The 22200-nt window shown below is 40.6% G+C and overlaps 1 protein-coding gene across 1 annotated transcript in view; it reads left to right on the forward strand.

Annotated features, from left to right (window-relative positions):
• ATP8A2 (ATPase, aminophospholipid transporter, class I, type 8A, member 2) overlaps window positions 1-22200 on the forward strand; it is a 279869-nt gene that overhangs the window by 234593 nt on the left and 23076 nt on the right. The window contains exons 28-29 of the mRNA XM_009890610.1: window positions 14946-15034; window positions 21548-21652. Coding sequence (XP_009888912.1) covers window positions 14946-15034; window positions 21548-21652 — 194 coding nt within the window. The remainder of the gene's footprint in view (window positions 1-14945; window positions 15035-21547; window positions 21653-22200) is intronic.

The following is a 22200-nucleotide window of genomic DNA, read 5'->3' on the forward strand; positions in this document are numbered from 1 at the left end:
CATCCTTCTCTTCCTCTCTGTGTGTGTGTGAAGCTGTCTCTGAAGGAGGAGAGGAAGGGACTTCGGGTTTTGATTTGGGGGCTCAGGATGGGCTCCAAGTCACCCCTTTTCATATCAGGATGGCTTTGGAAAAGGGACTAGTTCCCTGGGAGGGATTGGGAAGCCTCACTTTGCAGTGCAAGTTCAATAGGAAGGTGCAAGCTGGCCACAGCGTGTAGGTTTGTGGGCTGAAAGCTTGTTGCTTCTGAAAGAGCTGAATACTAGAGCCTGGCACTGTGGTGTTGGTTTTGCTCTGCTAAAATGTTCTTTAAGGAGCTCCACATAACACATGTCTGCATTGAGTTACCTTTCTCCCTTTCACTTCTTGATTGAAATGGACATTCCTTTATCATCAGTTTAGTTTACTTGACTTGTCTGTTAAGTAAAATGAAAAGTCTTGAAGAATTCCTGTAATGGTTTTATGTATAACTGAGACCAGCAGTTACCTTGCCTCGCTGTGAGAGGAGTTAGTCAAATCCCAGCTCTTACATCCATAGCTACTTAATTTCTTCCATCTGAGAGCGAGGGAGACAGGAGTAGTATGCAATCATGCCACACGGTCACCATTTTAAGACAACAGGTTAGGCACTAGAATGTCTGTTAGGTACCCATGCAGAAGGTGTACTCGGTGGGTTAGAAGAAAAGGATCAGTGCTTTTTTTCAGCATCTAGGTTTGGAAACCAGCGTCCCTGATAATGGCTGGTGACTGTCCCAGAGAAGTATCGACTCTGCTCATCTTCTTAAGTCAGGCTTTCCATCAGGCTGGGTCTCACTGAGTGTGACCACTCAGTGTTTTGAACACAAAATTATGAGACTACAAAATTTAATGTGAGAGCAATCGAGGAGTGGGTTCTAGAAGGTAGAGGAAGCAGGGGGAGGGTCTAGGAGATGTAAAAGTAAGAAGATGGGTAGGGGTCAGTGCAGTGTCAAGGGGATGGGGCTCCTCACTGTTAAATGACCTCTCAGGCTTGCCCAATTGATTTCATTTCATGACAGAGGAAAAAAGTTTTCTCCCAGGTGCTCTCAGTGTCTCCTTTATCTGCAGCCTCCAGCCAATGCAATCTGAATAATGCATATTTGGTCCCAATATATCTAACCTACCGTCTTGGTTGTGACAATGCCCAGTGGCAGATGGTTAGGAAGAACGTAAAAATAGAAAAGGTTATTATGGTACTTCTGTGGTGTAGTCTCCCAGCTCTAAGTAGCTCAGGGATTTCAACACCCGGAAACAATATCTTTACTTATTAAACTTCAGTGGGTTTTTCTTCCAGGAAGCAGTGTAATTTTTAAGTTCAAGTTAAGGTTTTCAAGTAATGTGATCATTCCCTGGTACACAACAGCCTGCAGGAATCCCACACTATGTATGTAAAAGCGTATTACCTATAACCGGTTTTGAACCTGCCACTGGCTATCTGATCTGGTGTCCTCAGTTCTTGTAGCAGAAGAAGAAAGGAGCAATTATTCTGTTTACCTGCTTTCTGCCATTCTTCTCTTTACAGGCCTTTATGTAGTCTCTCTCTCCTCCATGTTCCTAAAAAGGAAAGTCATCACATGATCTTTAAGGTCCCTTCCAACTCTACCCATTCTGTGCTTCTGTGATTAGTCATTACTCATATTGAAGCCATGCCATATGTGATTATTTTTGTTGCCTTTCCTTTTGACCTTTTCTAATTCTACAATGTCCTTTTTGGAATGAAGGGACCATGTAGATGAAGCACTATTTTTTATAGGAGCAAAATGTTCAGGTTTCTTCTATCCCATTCCTAAAGTCCTAACATTCAATTTACTTTTTTGCACTGCTGGCTAACAGGATTGCATCCTTAGGCATTCAGCTGGCTATTACTGGTATCATTTTCCCCGTGTCTATCACTTTTCACTTAAAGGCATTAAATTTTATTTTATTGCACAAAAAGTCCTTTTGCCATTCTTTCTGGTTAGTTTTTATTATTTTATATGCTGAGGGAGATGGTATGCTCTCAAAACTGTTGCCTTGCTATTCGCTTTCCCTAGACCATCTTATTGAACCCTTTCCTAGACCATCTATGAATATCTTGGTTGGCACAAATCGCTGCATAGGTATCTGTGGGACTCCCCTGATGATCTCTCTCAGTTAATAACACTGCATATGTAGTCCTGCTGTTGGTTTTGTGTTATCTAACTGGTTACTCTCCTATGCAAGGACCTTTCCCACTTATCCTGTGGTACCTTATTTTCTGAAGCTCTGATAAAAGGCTTGATCAAGCTGGACCACACGGAATTTAGAAATCTGAATAAGCAGAGGTTATCTGGTGAGGAAGTCTGACTCAGGCAAAGATTGCACAGCCTGCTGTGCTGTGCCCAGAGTTTTACTTGTTCTCTGGTGTAGGGCACAGCAACAGAGCGGTGTCCTCAAACCATGACAGCCCCTTTGCAGGCACTTTGTGTGCCCCTGGCATTCTGCCTGCCAAGACCATTGCTGGTGGAGCTGGCTTCACCTGCCCTCGGCCCAAAACCGCTGTGTGATACAGGGAAAGCTGCCTTAATTGCAATGAATGTTGGTTTTCCTTACCTACAGTATGAGAAATAAAGTTTCCTACCTCACAGGCATAGTGTGGTGCTCAAGTTAGTGAGCAGCATACTTCTTGCTGGAGACCCCTGGATAGAAAGAAGCTGGGAAATGCAAAATATTGCAAATATTTGACCTGGTTCTACTTGAACATCAGTGTGACCTGTACTCCAGAGTGGTTTAACTATTCTTGAAAAATACCACAATCATTAATAAGTGGCCTGCAGTGTGATTGTTGATCGGATGCGTACACAGGGAGGCAGGGAAGGTCCCCACCATAGGCCTAGGTAAACCTCTAGAGTCTGTAAAGGGGGAAAACAGTGCTTTAAATGAAGAGACTGTTGGCAGGCTTTTTAAAAATGCTGTTTGTCTCTGGTACTCAAAGACTTGAAAGACTTTGGGGTTTGCTTTCCGATGTCACTGATACAGCTTTGGAAAACCTCAACGCCTTTACTATCTTAATGTTAATTCTAAAATTGGGGCTTTTCATTTACTCTACCTTGCATGCTTTAAGCAGAATATCACCATCCCCCTTTTTCACTATCCATGCAGGAACTATTTCAGAACTGTTCATGACGATACACTGCTGACATGATTTTGAAGAGTAACCATATAGGGGTGTTTCTTTTAAAACTACACACAATGTGGCATTGTAGGATTTTTTTTTTCACACAGATGAAAATAAACTGGGTCAAAATAGGTCAAATTTCAGTCTTCCAGTGTGAAGAGCATCTATTTTAAGTGGAAGATGAGAAATGAAATAGTAACTGTTACCCTGAAATGAAAAATGGTGCTGTTTATGTATTTAATTGGTCAGGGTTTGTAATGGGGCTTTGAATTCTCCTGCTGTCGGATCTTGTACTGCTGCTGTCAATCACAGGTTTTCCTCTTTCTTGAAAGACTCATGGTAAATTTATTTTGGATAGTTTCTTAACAGGTGTTTCCTTGACGTTACGAATGCTTTAAATGAGAACCGTGCTCCACGTCCGGAGTTCTCAGCTGAAATCACACGGCGGCCTGACACGGGCGCGGGTGTGTTTACTCATCTGCGGCCACGCTGACAGCAGACGCTGGCGGGACCCGCCGCGGCCCGGCCGCGACGCAGAACAGATGTCGGGGATTAGGGGGAAGGATTCGGGGAGGCTTTCGGTTTGCGCGTTCACGGAAGTAATTCATTGTGGAGACGCAGACAGGGCCGGCTGGACCTGCGCTGAGGAGCCGGCTGAAATGGGTCTCAGCGGGTTTGAGTATCCGAATCAAAAACAAATGTTTTCCTGGTACCTTTTAATTAAAGGGAAAACATAAATCAATATAATAAAATAAAGTCAGTGCACCAAATGGTATCGTACTTCTACAGTGTTCTTCCCAACAAAAAAGCTGGCAATACAGGTCTCTTAAAAACAGTGCTAGCTTCCATGCTGCAGGCGGAAAGGCCGCCTGGTCTGCCTTGCTGGGATGGGGTGGGGAGGCAGGAGGCAGCTGTGCTGCCTGCCCTGGGACTGGGCATCCAGGAGAGCCTCTTCACCTTAGACTAGCGCTTCTGGTCCTTTTGTCATTTTGTTGATGTTTTATGATTAAGGGAACGCGTCCCTTGGGACTGTCTGTCTTCAGCCTAGTAGGTTTACCTCTGGCTCTTGTGGTTTGAGTGTCATATGCTCAGAAATCAGCCATCTAGGGAAAAATAGGGGTGGCACAAGGCAAACAAGACTGAGCGGTGGAGAAGATCTGCCATGGCATGAGGTGACCCGTACAGACATCAAATACTGCACCACACACCCGTGAGACTTGTGAGGCATCTCTGTGGGCCGGGAAGCTAACTTGTGGCTGCAATTCAGTTTTTTATAGATTCAGAGCAAGCGTCTGTAGCTGTGATTTGTGATGTGGAAAAGAGAATTTATGTATATCTTCACTATCATCCATTGTGCTGCTGTTATGAAGATTTTGATAAAGGGTGAAAGGAAGAAGGGAGAAACAGGATGCGTCTTCAGGTTTTGGCAAGAGGATGTGGTGGGAATGATTGCAGATGTACCTTCTACATGATAATACAAGGCACAAAGATGTGGTTGTATCAAGAGATTGTATGTGTTCAAGCAATGAAACAAATTGCTCTGGAAATGAAAATGAAGGAAAGAACCAAGGTTTTATGTGGGGAAAAGTACCCATTTGTGGTAAGACTCCATTGATCGGAGACAAACTGCAGTCATGCTGAAGTAACACTAAGGCATTAGGGCCTTCAAGAGAGGCCTTCAAGACCTTCTTTATCTTCTTGGTAAAGAAAACTTTGAGCTAACGGCATTCAGAATACGCTTTAAGAACCTAACCATTGAGTATAATAGCTGAGTGGACATAAAAACCCCAGTGAACATGCAGTGACTGAGCTAGTAAGCTACTCTTTCTGGAGAAATATAACATGGGTTAGTAATGACTGTTACCTGATTCAAGTCAACCATTGCTGTAACAGATTGAAAACAGATGAAGAGCTATAAAATTCAGTTTAGAGGACGTAGTTCTGCAGAATGCGGAGCCCTCTCTATGGAAGGGATGTACTTTCAGCTGCTATTGACTTCAGTAAGAATTCAACCTGACCATCGTTTTATAAGCCCAGACCCCAGTTTGAAAAAACAGAAAAGGTCTACTTCTCCGAGTCTTGCAGTGGCTAGATCTGATCCATGCTATATCATTATCAGCCATTTTCTGAAATTCTTGAGCTATTGAGGAATCTCCAAGATGTAAGACACAGGGAATAGTGTCATCCCGGTAAACTGAATGTCAAACCATATCAAGAAATAATTTGTAAGCAAAATATCAAAAGCCACAGCACTTTCCATTTGTGGGTCCCAATGCTGTACCTTACTGCCAGCAGCAAACCATGTGCAGAGTCAGTAGTTTCTGACAAGCTGTCTGCATGCACAGGGGTCTGCGTTGCCATCTAAGTTGCTGAATCAGGGCTCTGGAGAGCAGCAGTCTTGGTAAAGTCAACTAATTTGCCAAATGTAGGGGCAATGTGCAGAACCTAATGTGAACTAACATTGATGAAAGTTTTGCCACTGGCCATTACGGATCTTTTTATGTGCTGTAGAACTTGAGTTTTGCTCCGCAGCTTCAATCAGTAGACAGAATTGTTTAGACAGTTCAGGTGAGTGGATAGATACCTGATTATGCTTACCTGAAATATTTAATAGCGTAGCTTAGTTAATGTGGTTTATGTTTTCTTTTTTCATCTGCCCTCTTAAGATGGTCCATAAAAGTACAAAAATGCTTGGCACAAAGATACTCAGTGACAAAACAAATAGAAAAGGTATGAATGCAGACTTCAAAGGTGATATTTTTTTTAAAAAAAAAAGAGTAAAACAATCATGGGAAGTGTTAATTGATACTAATATTAAAAAAACTGTTTTTCAATATACTACTTAAATAGTTGTTTAAAAAATTATTTTCAAATCATCTCAGTGAGGTTGACCATATTTCTGTGTTTTCTCTGAGGTTAGGACACATGCTCAATTCATACCATGAAACCATGGCAGAGGGGGAATATGACCAGGGTGCCTGAAAGTGATCTTTCTGCTCTTGATAGAGCACCTTTTACTTGGGGATGCTACTTTGCTAATACTGGGGCAGAGGGAGTATCTTGAAACAAATGCATTTTGTGCGAGGAAGCCAGTGCTGTTGCAGTAGCACAGTTGGAAAATTTCAACACACAAAGCCAGGAAATTTGAAGGTTCTGACTCTCTTTGTAGGTACAACTTGGCAGGTTGTACAAATATCTTATATCTTCACTGGCAAGGAACGGCTTCTGCTAAACATAATTACTCCCTTGGAGTTTTAAATTCAGAGGTAGGTTCTGTAAAATTTATTTTTTTTCCCCTGCAGCTTTCATGATAAAGGCAGAGTTATTAACTAAGGGCAGCTACTATACAAGAGTGGTTACTATTAAAACCTGCACAGCAAAAGTTATAGGCACCAGAAAAGAGTGGTTACATGCTCAACATGACTTCAAAAGGAGAAACATAATGTAAAGAATAAATTTCTTTTTATATGCAGAGTAGATGTTTATACTAAAGTGCATGAAACAGTGAACAAGATAAATTGTTTCATTGTCAGGTCTATCACAGTTACTGTTTCAGATTTACTTTGTTGTTTCTGTTCGTGCCTGTGTTGGTTCAGTTTGAGGGGGAAGGAAAGAAAAACTGCAGAGATGTCTATAAGAGTGACTTTGCTTTTGCACAGCACACTTTCATGCAGATTTTACTTGGGCTCAGTGAAGTTACAGCACCATGGCAGGTCCACCCATCAGCAGGTAGCTACTGATGGACCTACTCTCCCACATCCTCAAGTGTGGGTTCATCTTTAAGTGCAATAAAATAAGATTATATTGTGTGGCACAACCATCTAACTGGAGATATCTCAGAAAACTCAAACTATCTTGTGATTCAGAGTAGTATCAAGCCTGACTCAAGTGAGGAAAATAAATCTGGGATGCCATGAACAGCGTCCTCTGCATCAGGTTTTTTTCAAGGTGTTCATGGTGCACAAGAATGTATGTAAAGGAAGGAGTGACTTCTATTCAGTAGTTTTAATTTGTGTTAGGGGAGCTCAGACTAATACAGAATGGTATTTTTAGGTTGTTTTAACCAGTAAGAATAATTAGCACCTGGTGCTATTTACCTAAAGATTTACTGATTGCATCCACTTTAAGGAGAAGGTTCTTTGGTTAATTAGATCTGTGATCTCTAACAGTTCAGGAATCCGCTTGTATCTATTTACATGGAGCATGATTTTGCTACTAATTTTTAACCAATAGTCTTCTCCAAATGACTTTGAAGAAACATTAATTTACATTTTTTTGTTGAGCTTAATGTAACCAATAATGAAAAAGAAATCATAGGCTGTATGAAATTGCATCAAAGTTTACACTGCTAGTGAACCATAAAATCAAATTAAAACACTATCTGATTAATTTTCTTAATTCTCTGCTATCAGACTAATAACGGGGAGTAAAATGGGCAGGCTCCTTGTTTAATTGGGAGTGGTGTACACTAATTAAGTAACGAGATATAGTAATTTTTTCTCAGGCAAGGCTGCATACGTAGAATATATTTTTAGTTAACACAAAACAGAGCTTAGTAAAAACCTTTGGGACACATTTGGCCAATAATGTATTCATTGACATATCAAATATTAATTTCTGTAAGTCACATTCAGACATAGAATAAAAATAAGTTGCTAACTTGCTGTATTCTTTCATTATGGAAAAATAGTTTGTAAGAAGAAAATGAAAGGGAGGAGAAGATCTGAGGATTTTACTGTGGTGTTATAGCTCTAACCAGTTTCTCAAAACTCATGGCAGTTTATGTAAAGTTGTATTGGTTCGGGTTTCTTTTTCCCCTTCAAGATTCTAATTTTTGGTTTTGTAGCTTTGGCTAATTCCTGGAATTTTCTGATCATGAAAGAACTTCGAGTGATTTGTCTTTTTTGACTTGCCATTATATTTTTCTGGGTTTTCTGTACTTTAGTTTGTATTTTCCCATTTTCTTTTCACCATCATAACTAGCAACTTCTGTAATGAAAAGCATTTTGCGTGAGACCTGTACCTCAAAATATCTTGGGCTTTACTGGAAAGGCTAACTATATGCCTTTGTGATATTGTGTTGGCATTTTTCTTTTTGCTCGAAGTATTGCTCCTGTCGTCCCTCCCTATGTTTAAATCCAGTTATTACATTAAAATTACCAATAAGCTTGATAACTGTGTCACAGAAGCTAGACCATGGATAGATTACTTACTCTAGACTTCCATATGGTTTTAAGTATGACTGGCAAAACTGAGGAAAAGGGGTAAAATATCCAAGTTGAGGTATCTGATTTTTTTTTTTCTTTCCTCTTTTTGCTGCTCTCAAGGGGAATATAGCTGTATGAGTGGAGACTGGGAGAGGGAGGAAATAGGTTTGAGACTGGACCAATGTGTCATTGTGTTAAATCCAGCCAGCCAGTGAGGTCATTGTTTTCATCTGAGTCATTTTAGAATGAAAGCTCTTACATTATGGAAAACATTGCACATCTTTATTTCAGACATGGAAATATCCATCCAACCTTTCAGTGGTAGAGCTCTGCTGATTTCACTTGAGGTACTCCTGACTCCCAGTGGTGTAAGCAGGAGGGGAAAGCAAATTCTGTTGCCTCATTTTTTAACATTTTGCCACTAACCCAAAGGGATTATTCTTTAGGCATCTTTCCAGCCAAGATACTTGTTGAAGAGGGAGCTGGTAAATCTGTTGATCGCACCTGTCAGCCCTGAATCCAGTAAATCTGTCCAGCCTGGAGCCGGCTACAGTTATATTGGGGGAAGAAGTTCTTAAGCACCGACTCACGTTGAGGCTACATTATGTTCCAACATGCACAGGGAAAATCCTTGAGACTGCATTCTTGGATATTGATTATAATTCATACTCGGGCTCTACTAGGCTCAGTCTCTGTGTAGTATGATTTAATTGAGGGACTTGGGCAGTCTGCCCAGCTCTGCAATTGATTTGTGTGACCATGAGCAAGCCCTGTCATCTCTCTGTACTTGGGTTTTAATATGTTTGGTCTTTAAGGTAAGTCTGATATTTGTAGGACTTTAAGGATCTTGGATAATACAGGAATTATATCAGAATTTGTGTATTTTGTACAATATAACAGCGTGGGGTGGAGATCATTCCACGTAAGCTAATAGAAATCGTAGGAGGTTTTTACTGAATCTAACATGCTGTTTTATCATTTATAGTGGGAGAAAGTCTTTGCTAGTTGATTCAGAATAATTTATGAAAAATAGATTACTATACAATACAGTATCTTCCAGGTATTGCATGGCATGTGCTTACAGTGTTAATATGTGGCAAGTCCTATGTCTCCTTAAGATCTAGTCAGCCACTTAACTAAGGATTTAGTATTTTTGCTCTTTCAAGTTTAAACTTCCAGGTCAGTCTTAAGAAGACCCAGAATGTGCAGAGGGTGCACAGTGCCATTCCCTAAAGGAAAACAGGGCTGGGAGATGGTCTGCAAACTGTATAAATGCATCAGATACTTGAAGAGGAGTTTGCACAGTGGTATCGTTCATAATCTGTGATACCTATTTCATGCGTGGAATCTGTTCCTCTTCCTACTGAATTTAGGCTTCAAAATGATTCATGAAAAGCATTTAAAAAAAAAAAAAAAACAACAAACCTGCAGCAATGATGTCTATGCTGTAACATCACTAAAAGTGCAACAATTTCAAGATTGGCATAGCATGTGTTTAACTTTCTACTGAAAATGCTTCCTGGACCTTTAAAGCAGTTTCTAGATTCAACCCTATTGCTGCAGAACAAATGAAAGACAACCTTTCCCAGGAATCTGGAACTATCCAGAGTAAAGTAGGAGCATTGCTGTGATGTGTCCCAGTGTTAATGTCTGAGCTTCTCATGGAGAATAATATATTAATCTATATACTATGCCACCAGGTGAGGCACTGGGACTTCAAGGTAAACGGAGTGGGATTGTTTGCCCAAGCTAGCAGCACCCTGTCAGTGGTGGGAAAATGGCTGAGACGGAAACCCTGGGAATGGCACCTCAGAGCGGTGGGCTTAGGCAGGGCCGGGCTTTGAAAAAGACTGTTCTCATTGACTGGATAACAAACGTGCTTCCAAGAGACTTGCCTAACATGGGATGGAAGAAGAGTGACCATCTGGGATTCCCCTGCCCCAGCTTTTTAGCCCTTCTCAGGGGGCGTGCTCAGACCAAGCCACTGGTCTAGAACTGATGGAGGAGAGGTACTGGCAGAGATGTCTACCTAGTGCACCTCAGTTGACTGCCTTCAGGTGGGGTTAACTGGCTGCTGGTGGTGCACTGCTTGCTGCTTTGGTTATTGGGGCAGTGCAGATGGAGCAGCAGGGTCAAGGGGCTCCTAGAGTTGCAGCTGCAGTTGCAGCCACATGTCTGGATCCTTCAGTGTCATAGATGTCTAGATCAATAGTATCTCAGTGATGGCAGTGAAATGCCTCTTACACTGTTGTCATATGTGAATCCCTCACAATAATCATGTGGCCATCCTCTCCCTGTCTTCTCCTTTCCCAAGTGCTGCCAAAGGCAGTGCCATGCTATCATCCACGCTTGACTAGTGAGGACAAAAGTAACCTGACTTTGATCGCTTGACTGCATGTTGGACTTGGATCTCTAGTGTAGAAAGCTGGAATTTGAATGACTATGAAACCATAATTGAGCAGCTTATTGGGTCCGTATCCATGCCTTGTGGAGAAAGCTGTGGTCAGGATCCAGGCACACTTCCAGTAGTAACTTTTGTCACACTGTAAATAGAGCCACCTGTTCTCATCGTGATCTTACTCTTTTGCTGCCCGTTCTTATCAGACTTATGGATATATGAGGAAATTAAGTAATAAAAAGCTTTAATTATTCAAAATACAAATTTAAATTTTCCCCACACTTTTCTTAAATGATCAAAGATGATTGAGACCCTTGTTTGGTTTGTCTGAATGATTTACTGGTCCCCAGTTGTTGTCTAACCATCCTGTGATAAGAATACCAAAACAGTGGATATCTGTCTTCCTACCCTAGAGCACTTCTGGCCTTGCTGTTCTCCTTGGAAGTTGTTGAAAATAGTGGCACCACCTATTGGTGGAACAGTAAAACTATGAGTTATGCTTATTTGCATACTAAGAAAGAACAGTAAAATGGAGAAGAGTTTGAAATGTATTTCATATTGCAATTTAAGATGTATTTTAAATGATATATTCCCTATTTGGTATGCTTGTGTAGAACATGTCCTTGATTTAAACCAAACAAGCAAACAAAACCCCCCAAACAAAACCAAAAAAACCCTTAACCTAGGCTTTCTAAAATAATAGTACAAAGCAGATCTTCCTAGTCATTCTGACTGGCCAGTACTATTGCTTTATTTGCTGTGTTTAAAAAAAAAAGGAAGTACCCACCCTTACAAAACCAGTTTACAAGAGATTAAAGGTATTGGGACCTAAATTGTTTGCTCCTCAATTGAAGTAACTGGAGCTAAGCTTTTTCTTTCTTTTCTCGTTCCCATCCTTTCATTTTAACAAATGTTATTACTTCTCTAAAATGAGGTATTTTACAGTGGCAGCCTTGTCGGTGCTTGGAAGACAGTCTACTGATGTAGTTTAAGCTTCAGTGTGTACAGCAGGAGGACTTGCATTAGTCTCCAGTGTTTTGGGGGTGCCATGTGATGAATGGTTTCTGGTAGTTGGCTTTGGATGTGTTAGTCACTAATGTTTACATCAGCAGACAGAATAAAAATGTCTTAGTTGCATATCTTGGGGCCTGTGTGATGACAGAGCTGGTCAAATTTTGAATTTGTTTGAAAAACAATTTTCTTCTCCCTGTGACCTAAAAAAGGAAAAAAAGGTGGTTCATGTTTAGTAGCTCTGCTTTTCTTATCTGAGGGAGGTAACTGATAGCTGAAGGGTGTTACTCATTGGGACTGGGTATGGAAATGCCGTGTTTCAGTGAAGACATATTGCAGCACTGTTTTCACTGCTGTCATGAGTAGTTGAACAACTGGAATGGAGCACAGCAACAGCTGTGAAGCCTGAGAAATGCTTTGTTGCAATATATAGGTGTTCTTACTATAGGTTCTGTTCGTAACCCCAGCCCCCTATCCCACAAGTTGAAGAATATCCTAAAAGTGCTGTCTGGGGATGTCCCCAGAAGATGTTAGGTGATTTCCAGTGAATCCTCTGCTGAGGAGCTCCTGTTGTGTGAGCAGATGGTGTAAGCCTGCTGGAGAGAAGGCAGAGTTCAAGGCAGAGCTGTGCATGCGAGACAAACCAGTCCACTGTCATGCAGCGTAGCAGTCATGTAACGCCAAGAGGGAACAAGAGATGAGCAGTAAAGAAACCTTCCAGATGAGCTCAGGAATGGAGTAAATTCTTGGAGACGGTTGTACAGAAAAAGGCTTGCCAGTAGTAAAGTGAGTGTCTGACAGGGTTCAGATGCGATGAATAGTATTACTGTTATGATGCAGGTTTTGGACCGAATAATATTTGAGTAAAATGTATAATTGCAGGCAAAAAGTATTTGGCTTGCCATTTTTTTTTTGTTGTCGAGCTTAACATGCGAGATGTCCAAATACTCATAGCCATTGATAGAGATGTCAATATTTATAACAACAATAACACTATTTAAACTTTCATTGAACACATACTCAGATTTTTCTGCACTTTGACAGTGTGTTGAGTTGCTTTCAGCTAGAAAAGCAAAAAGTGGAACATAAAATATTTGAAGAAAAAATAGCAGAAAATACGTATAGAATACTATGGCCCTTTTTTAGCTTTTTATTAGCATAGGCGATAGAAGCATGGTCGGTGGAAATGCTGTGATTAGATTTCTAGCATTTGCAGGGTCACAGCCAAAGAAAAGCGAAGCATGAGCATAAACCTCACTATATTTTGCCACTGTGTGTTATTACAGTTCAGCTCTTTGGCTAACAATAAAGTTCAGATTTCCCTCTTATTCCTGTACATCTTTTTCCTTAAATAAGCATAGATCAAAACTGCTTGTATGCTTCTGGCATTCTCATGCGAAAGTAGGGATGAGGGCTCACAAATAACTGAGAGCTGATTCTGGGACTGGAATGTGTTTGCTTACTGTCTGCGTGGGTGGCAAAGTGTCCGTAAATGTTTTAGCACAGTCTAGCTCACTCTTGGTTTCAGGACAAGATTTACCACTGATCTGTCAGTCCAGCAACAGCATGGAGGATTTAACGTTCAAAAGTGAAAAATGCTTTTGGAAGTACTTGCTACTTGGCAGTCCAATGGCAAGTTGCTGTTATATATGACTGAGTTGGGAGGTGGAAAGCTTTAAACAGAGATCAACACCAGGAGAAGACGCTGGGTGCTACTGGTGGGCGTCCTGGCAATGCCATGTGGTGGCTTTTCTCAGTTTCAAAGCTTTGCTGTAGTGAGTGGTGGAAGTTCCTCTGTTGTAGTCAACCACATTTGTCTTGCAGAGGGTATAATCACAAATTTTTTTCTTCTCGCAATGTATTTCAAAGACTAGTAGACATTTTGTTTGGTTCCATGTTCTGTAGCTCAACTCTGTCTGTAAAATGCCCTGACACTTCGGCGTTGCGGGCTGCTGCTCTTGTGTAGCACAACTGGGAGGCACGGCTGAGTTGGCCAAGCCTGGGTTGCACTGGTGAGGCAGCTGCTTTAGTTCGGTGTCGTTGGGTATAGTCCTCCCTGCCTTTGGCAGCATCGCATGGAGACATCAGTAGATATGTGTGTGTGTTGTATGGGGCGCACAAAATATTGAGAAGTAAAGCTTTTGGGGAAGGAATATGGCAGCGTTTGTAACTGGCAAGAGAGCAAAGTGCGGCTAGCCACTGGACACGCTGTTGACACTTTCGACTCCCGTTTTAGTTGTGCTGTAGGCACAGGAAAAAAAAAAAATCTTTTCTGTTTCTAATGTACTGAAGAACTTAAATGATTTTTATGGGAACTGTGTGTGTTTGTGCATGCAGGAGGTGGTGAGGTCGTCTCAAGTCTTCTGTGTAGCAGACCCCCAGGCCTCACTCACCATTAATTTATCTGTAAAAGAGTCTAATCACCTAAAATAGCATTTCTGTAAGTAGTGCTATATTTCAACTTTGTTCCATAACTATGTGTATGCTGGGACTTGCAGGGTTTCCTGATATCTTCCTTCTCAAATCCTACCCAGCTTTTTCTTCAAGCATTACAACAATGAGAAAAACGCAAATATAAACTTTGTGCTCTTTGTTTGTAAAAAAAGCCATTTGCAGGACAGGAGTGAATCTTTCCCGCTCTGGGTTTCAGGGAGCGGTAGTTTGAACAGAAGTGCTGTATTTAAGTGGAATATGACTGAAACATTCTAGTGAGAAATGTATTATTTTTTTTCTTGTCAGTTTGATGCTGCTCAGAGATCTAGAACAGTGGGTAGAAAGAGAGTAAGCAAAGGGCACAAGAGATAGTCAAAAGTGCAGGCTAAGTATACTTACAGTGCACTTCTCCACGAGTGAAAAATGTGTCTGCTTGGATCCACAAATTAATATCAGTGGAGGATTTGGTCAAAACACTTTTTTTTTTTTGTTGAAAACTTGTAAGGAATTTGACATCATAAGGAAAGATCGCAATGAGAAATGCTATTGCTGTTTGTTAATTATAGGCATATCTTCTATTAAGAGTTGATGAGACTTCCCCCCACTGCCAAATTTCCCCATCACCCAGATCCATGGATGCAGTACCTGTTTGATGCCATCACACATACCTTTCCCTTGTAAACAACCACTTGACACGTTACAGCTTGAAAATATTCATGATTTATTTGTTTGTTTTCTTCTCAGGCCGGAATGGTGTTAAGATGTGGATACTTCTGGTTTGGCTTGTTTCTCGTGCCCACTGCGTGCCTTGTTAAAGATGTGGCATGGACAGCGTAAGTACTAAACCAGTCCTCTTGGTGTTACAGAAATTATTCTGTATGCACACATTGTCTAGTCCAGTATTGTACTATAAAGAACTATGAAGCCTTTCAGTGAACGCAAAATGGTGGTATTCTTCCGGAAGACCTCTGAGCAAAGTGAAATGGGAGTCATTTCTCATCTGCCAATGCAACCAGCATTGTGAGAGAATGAAGAGTTAGTCCTGAATCTGATGGAGACAACCTTGCCTGAGTAATGAAGGGGTGTCATCTTATGATTATTTATGTTGTATACCCTTTAGTTAAAGGCAAACTTAAATCAGACATCAGAAATTTCCTATTCCGAAAAAGGAGCAAATAATTTGTTTGGTTTGACTAAGGTTCGGTAGAACAGAAAAATGTGGCACTCTAATCCATACCAGAAAGCTCCCAGTTCTTTGTCAGCTGCATTTTAGGTTCTCTTTCGACAGTGGGTCTTCCAAGACTTAACTGAGAGAAGAGCAATACTCTGCACTCTATGGTTGAAGTAAAGTCTTAATGATTCCTTCGCTGCCCAGACAGGAGGAATAACCCTTGTGAAATACAAGCCTGTGTAATCCCCTTCCCTTAAAACCCTGTGGTTTCAAAGCATTGCGGAAAGGCAAGCGATTTCAAGAACTTTGATTTAAAGAGACTGTTGTGGTTTAACCCCAGGCAACAGCTAGGACCACGCAGCTGCCTGCTCACTTCTCCCTCTCCTCCCCAGAAGGGTAGGGAGAAAAGGAGGGAAAGGAGAAAAAAACCACCCACCCAACTCATGGGTTGAAATAAAGACAATTTAATAGAACAATAACGAAAAAGGAAAATAACAATAATAACAATGGTAAAAGAATATACAAAATAAAGTAATACAACGCAAGTCACTCTCGCCACCCGGTAATTGATTGCCCAGCCTGTCCAGAGCAGGGACCCCTGCCCCCCAGCCAACCCCTGTTTATATACTGAGCATGATGTCTATGGTATGAAATATTCCATTGGCCAACTAGTTCTGTCTATGCTCCTTCTCAGCTTCTGTGGGAAGCTGAAAAAGTCCTTGACTAATGTAAAACATCACCTGGCAACAACTAAAACAATATGTATTACAGGCATCATTCTAGCCAAACCCAAAACACAGTAGCTACTAGAAAGAAAATTAACTCTATCCCAGCTGAAACCAGGGCAGAAAAGCAACTTACCTTCTCTACCACAGCAATTTGAAGTGCAGAAGTGTTGTTTTCATTTAGAATTCATGGTGTTTTGTTCAGCTTGCTTTTAAGTGTCTTCAGCACCAGAACTTTCATCCTTTCCCTTAGAAAGCTGAGTTACAACCAAGAAGGTTTTATTACATGGATATGTAATAACCTTGTGCAAGGAGGATCCAGGGCATTCCAAGTGTAGGGCAAAAAGGCAGATCCTAGCTGGAGTGAAGAGAGAACATAGGTGAGCTTGTCACTTGTCACAAAGACTTGAAGTAAAAGCATTGTATCAATTCGCTCCAGGAATGAGCTGTCAGTCAGCCAACGAAGTCTTAGAATCATAGAATCATTTAGATGGGAAAAGACCCTTCCAGTCCAACCACAAACCTAACACTGCCAAGTCCACCAGTCATCTTTACAGAGAAAGGCAGAAAATGCTGGAAAAAGCAGAAAGCTTCCCAAACACAGGCACATTTCAAACACTGGCCTAAAAGGATAAATCAGGTCATACACATGCTGAAAATACTTCCTTCTTCCTGTGGGGTTGATAGCACAGCTAAATTAAACTGGGCAAATCTACCAATAAGTAAGTACTTCTTAAATGTTTTCCTGTTTTGTTCCTCAGCTTAATTTTCACAAGCTACACTGCTAAAGTTAAAACTAAGGTATTGTAATGTAAAACTTCTGTTCAGGCCAAACTATGATTTAATAGTCTAGCGCGCTAGAGGGGTTTTTGTTACAATCATTAAACTTCTCTAATTGAAAATTATTTTAAAATTCTAAAACTGAGGCCAGAATGTTTAAATTTAGATACTTAGCTGTGTCTATGACCTACTTTTTTAAAGCCCTGAAAAAAAATCGTAGCATTCATTTAGCATAACATGCCTTGTTTCTGTGTCAGGCATTATTTAAAATTACCTGCTTAGAGGTCAGTGGGATTACTTTGTGATTAAAGCTAAATAGGAGCTGAACTGTTTGCAGCATCAGGGTTCAAATATATATTTAGGTGTCCAAAATTACGCTTTAGTTTTTGAAATGTTTTCGTGATAGTTCAATGTCCCAAAGTTGTCCTCTCTTCTTATCAGTTCTTGGCATAAATGATTCAAGAATTGTAAATGGGCCAGACCAAGGCAGGCTCTTCCTCAGCTATTACTCATTTAAAACTCTGTTACTGACTCATCCTGTTCCTTAATATTTCTTAGAGAAATCTCAGCAATATAATCCTTTCAGTGGTTCAGACCAAGAATGTACAGAGATTGTGAAGCTCTCAAGACAAATGTGTATGATTGATACACTGGGTATTTTCCCAACAGATTTTAAACAGGAGGCTCCTATCAACATTAAGCAAAAAAATCTGTTCTCCAAGCAGGACTACTTTTTTTTTTTTTCAGCCCATCACTGAAAAATTAACACCATTAACATTTTAACTAGGATAAATGAAATGACACAGCTATCAGCACTGCCATATGGAAGGAGTAAAGGTCTGTTTCCTTTCCAAGAGGCTTGCCATTCAAAACTTGAGCCCAATGCCTCTGGAAATCAGCCGGCAGATTTCCACAGCAGTGGTTACACCACATTGCTGTCTGTAAGTCAGCAGAATCTGGTTTTGGCCATAAAATTGCAGCAGCTCTGACTTCTCATGGTCATGGAATTTATCCCTTTCAGTTTCTTTTGGAGATGAAGCATATGCCTGCAGAAAGAGCATCCTTGTGACCCAAAAGGTACATGCCTAATTTCAGTACAAAATACTGTCAGAAAACCATAAATTCGGTACAGAGTTTTTGTCTGGAAGAAGGTTAAAAGCGATAAGAAAGTGTTTCAAACCCTTACAAATCTTTGTTTCTAAACTGCTGTGCTGCATCCACTATAAAAACTTGTAATGCTGGAAGCAAGAGCTAGTTTTACATGTTCCCTTTGTTACACAGGCTACAGCTGTCAACACACCTCTTATCTCCCATGTTTTCTGCAGCTCCAGGCTTTTTTATTTACTTTTTTTAAGTGAATCAAGGAAATGTGGAAAACTCTCTTTAAAAAAGAGAAGGGAGCTTATTACTAATACTTGGCTGCAATACCACATTGTTAACTTTGATCCACTACCCTGAATTCAGTGGCTTGGTTTGGATTTGCTTTTTGCCTTATAAAAGTCTCAGTTGTGCTACCATTGAAATGAACAGAGCTTTATAAGGTGAGTACTTCCTCACAGTTGGCACATGTCACTTGAATACATGTCACTGGTGCTAGGAAGTCTCAAAATAGCTGAGCCACAAAGCTATGTGGGAATCATAAAAACATAGAGTGCTTTCCAGCAAAATTAGGCAAGAGGGCAAGAATTTATTAATAATTTGTGTCTCAATACTTAGTGTTACAGTGAAAAATTTCCTGAGCCTTCCAGTCATTACCAAAAAGTTCATGGACTTTTTTCCGGTGGAGGGAAAACCATGTTGAACTTGCCAGCTCCACAGTGTAAATGAGAGAAGGTATGAGGAGCGCTTCCCACCCTTGCACACGCTTGCAGTCCCTGGAGCACAAGATTCTTAAAATGGTGTTGAGGATAATGAGCGAGAGTAGAGATGTCATCATGTTTGAGAAAAGTTTGAGTGTAGCCACTCTTCTCCCTGGCACATTCTGGCCTCACGAATCCCCTAAATATCCTCCTAAGGCAGTGAGGTGAAGCTGTGCACTTCCCTGGCTCAGAAGGGGAAGGGCCAGCCAAAATACAAAGATAAGCATTTGCCTGTTCTTATGGTCCATGATCTTAATATCCTAGTGTGTGAGGGAAAGGTGAGTTTGTCTTCATGTAATGTATCAAATTTCAGCTGAACAGTAACATCAAACACAAGATCTCATAATTTATTGAGGACTGATCGTGCATCTAGGGCCACTTGTAAAGCACAAGGTAAAAACTAAGACCTTCTACCTGTATTTTTGTGTATCAAAAGTTAATAATGTGCCGTTGTGAAAAAAATCATGAAGTATCCAGTCCTGTTGCCAGCAATCAATGACTTTGATGGGAGCAACCCCAGACTCTGAGGCAATTGTAATACCGTATTTTAGTATTATTTTTTTAGAGAAACACATGGGTAAGTTAGCTCAGGCCCTTTTTATAAATACTTAATTACTGACTCTTCCATGGATGCTCTTGCTTCCAAGTGAAGGAGTGACTCAATGCATAACAATTACCTGAGAGTTTATTGATGCTTTATAGATACCTAGCCACAGCAGAGGCCATATATTTCATCATTTCACACTACTTACAAAATACTTCAGTACCCCCAACTTCAGGATGACATTATTTTTTCCATATTGCGAAATACCAGTGTAATGCCTCCTTGTGCTGTGCTGCACTAATTGGACTTGGTTGCTTAGGCTCTATTCTGTTAAATTTTTAATTCAATATTCACTCCAAGGGGAAAGAAAAACATCTCTCATCTCTTATGGTGTATGGCAAGATAAACATGCAACCCTAGGAGAGATTAACTTGTAGATTTCTGTCTTCTTGTCTGTGGGAAAACTGGTTATAAAGGATTTTAAGTTTCAAACATGCTCAGTCTTCAAGTTTAGGTATGGCCTCTTTAAAAGGTTAGAGATGAGTTCAAGGTCAAAATTTCAATGCATTTACTCAAATCAGAGTGAGATAGTGAAGTCAACTGTAAAGATTATAAGAATTAATAGCTCAAAGCTTTCTTATTTTAATCACTGTAGTTTCCCTTCCTCAAAGAGCAGACCAGTCTAATCATTAGCCTAACTAGTTATAGGAACTTGAATCTAATTAATTTCTGTGCAACTATTGATAATCTTACATTCTAGAAACGTTATGCCTTTTAAAAATATCCTTGCTACCGATTTCTTCTGTCACAGTACGTTGGTGTTCCATTGCAAATCATACACCTTTGGTGGTTTGTTTTAACAGAGTGCTCTTCTAAGTATATTCTAATACTCTTTACCTCCAGATTTTGCTATGCTTCCTCTTTTGTTGTTCTCTTCTCCACCCCTCCAATGCCTTAAATACAGATGTGTTTTGAAAGTTAGTTTTTGGTTTAGCTTCTCAATTTGAGACATTTGGGACCTAATTCAGCAACACAAAGACCAGAGGGCTTGGATAACTTAGAATTAATATCAAGGCATTGTCATCTAAAATAGTATCAGAAAAGACTTTCTGGTCTTTGTTTCTTATTCCCCATGGAAGGAATAATAAGAATCATGCTTTTTAAAAATAAATGCATCTTCATTATATTTTAATTATGTATACACCAGTTATTTTTCTGCTAGAGGGAGTTTGACATTGTTTTATATGATTGGTTAAAGATTGTAGTATCTGTATGTAAGATTTTTATAAAACTTGTAAAGAAATTTTTGCCATCTCTAGAGCTGAAGAATATTATTTTAATGCCATGAAGCAAGTAGTGTCTCAGCCGACTTGGCTGCATCTTATTTTCAGGCTTATTGTGCAGTCACATGCAAATCAATATTATCTCACGAGACACTTGTCCTCCTTTAAGTGAGACAAAAGAGGATGCTGATCAAAAACTGCCCGTTGGAAAAAGATCCCTGCGTTTTGTATTATTGCTTTGTACATGCAAGACAGAGCGGACTAGATTGTCTCCTTATATCAATGTAATTTAGGTATAATAGCACTGGAGCAGTAGGTGAAACTGGAGGGAAAAAAAAGGCCCAAGTCCCCTCATGGGGCACACTGCTCTCCCAATTTTGGTTGCTTGTGTGGTACGTGGATTGCTCTTTGAATCGCCAAGCCAAGAAAATAGGACGCAGCCAGTCTTGTTCCTGTCACTTTGAAAGCTCAGTGGGGAGAGAAGTGCCTTTCCAAGTCATGTGAGACTGATAAATGAAAATAAAGGAGCTTGAATGGCAATTATTATCTGAGACTCTCCTCAGGTTTTCAGAGCAGTGCCACGCATAGCTCAAAAGACAGAGTGGAATCATGTTTTACTGCCATGAATATTCAATGAATCCCAGCTCTTTTGTCTGAATGCCCGGGTCCTGAGCAGTCCCACGGCAGCAGTGTCAGGTCTCCACAGTCCCGTAGCTTTGCTGCTTGGTTAGATTTTGAGTGTTGTATGGAAGCAGCCGAGCTCTGCTCAATTTGAATTCTGGTTTCTCATTTCTTATGTAATATTTCCCAGGTATTATGAACCTGGGTTGACATGCATACGCTGTGCCTTATTTCCCAAATCGTTCAAGGGAAAGCCCCGCGCCTCTCATCTGAGAGGTAAAATTGGGGCTTTGTAGCAAAACAAATGTTGACATGGCTTTTTTGTTTTGGTTTTGTTTTTTTTCTCTTTTATTTGTGGTACAGGGCCAAGCATACCTACCATAAAACTTTGCTGGAGCAAGTTCAGGAGTTGGAGACGAAGACGAGAGAGCTGGGAAAAGCCATGCTTCGTGATAGTAATGGAAAGAGGTGGGGCAAGTCTATGCTAATGTTTAAAACAGACCCTTCTTGTCCCCTCCCCTCCCTATTCCTCATTCGCTATTCAAATCTGATTCCAGACAGGGTAAGAAGGCTTCTATCCTGTGTTACTCATTTATTGTTGTTCCTTTTCATATATGTCTGTTGCCCCCACCAGAATCAGTCCTTCCAGTTTCATTTCTCCTACATTATTGCTGTGAGGCTGTATTAGAAACTGCTGCTCAGTCTCCTGCTTGGTAACATGTAGTGCTATTACCTGGCCACTGGGTCAGACTGTTTTTGAAAGGACGTTGTTGTAAGTCATTAAAAAAGAAAAAATCAATCTGATAACCATGTCGGGGAGGGAACTGTCTGTGAGTCAGGATATGAAGACTGTAACTAAAAGGAGAACTGGCTAATCCAGTGTGCTCTACAACTTCTTTCAGCCTCACCTTAAGAGTTTTGTATGCTTTCACTTTTTTCCACTGCAGCTTACAGGCCCCTGCTTTTGGGATTCTCAGTTTCTCATTGTGCCTCCCCCGTATATCCACACCATATGG

The sequence above is a fragment of the Charadrius vociferus genome, unplaced genomic scaffold, assembly GCF_000708025.1.
Source record: "Charadrius vociferus isolate BGI_N301 unplaced genomic scaffold, ASM70802v2 scaffold278, whole genome shotgun sequence".
Lineage (NCBI taxonomy): Eukaryota > Metazoa > Chordata > Aves > Charadriiformes > Charadriidae > Charadrius > Charadrius vociferus.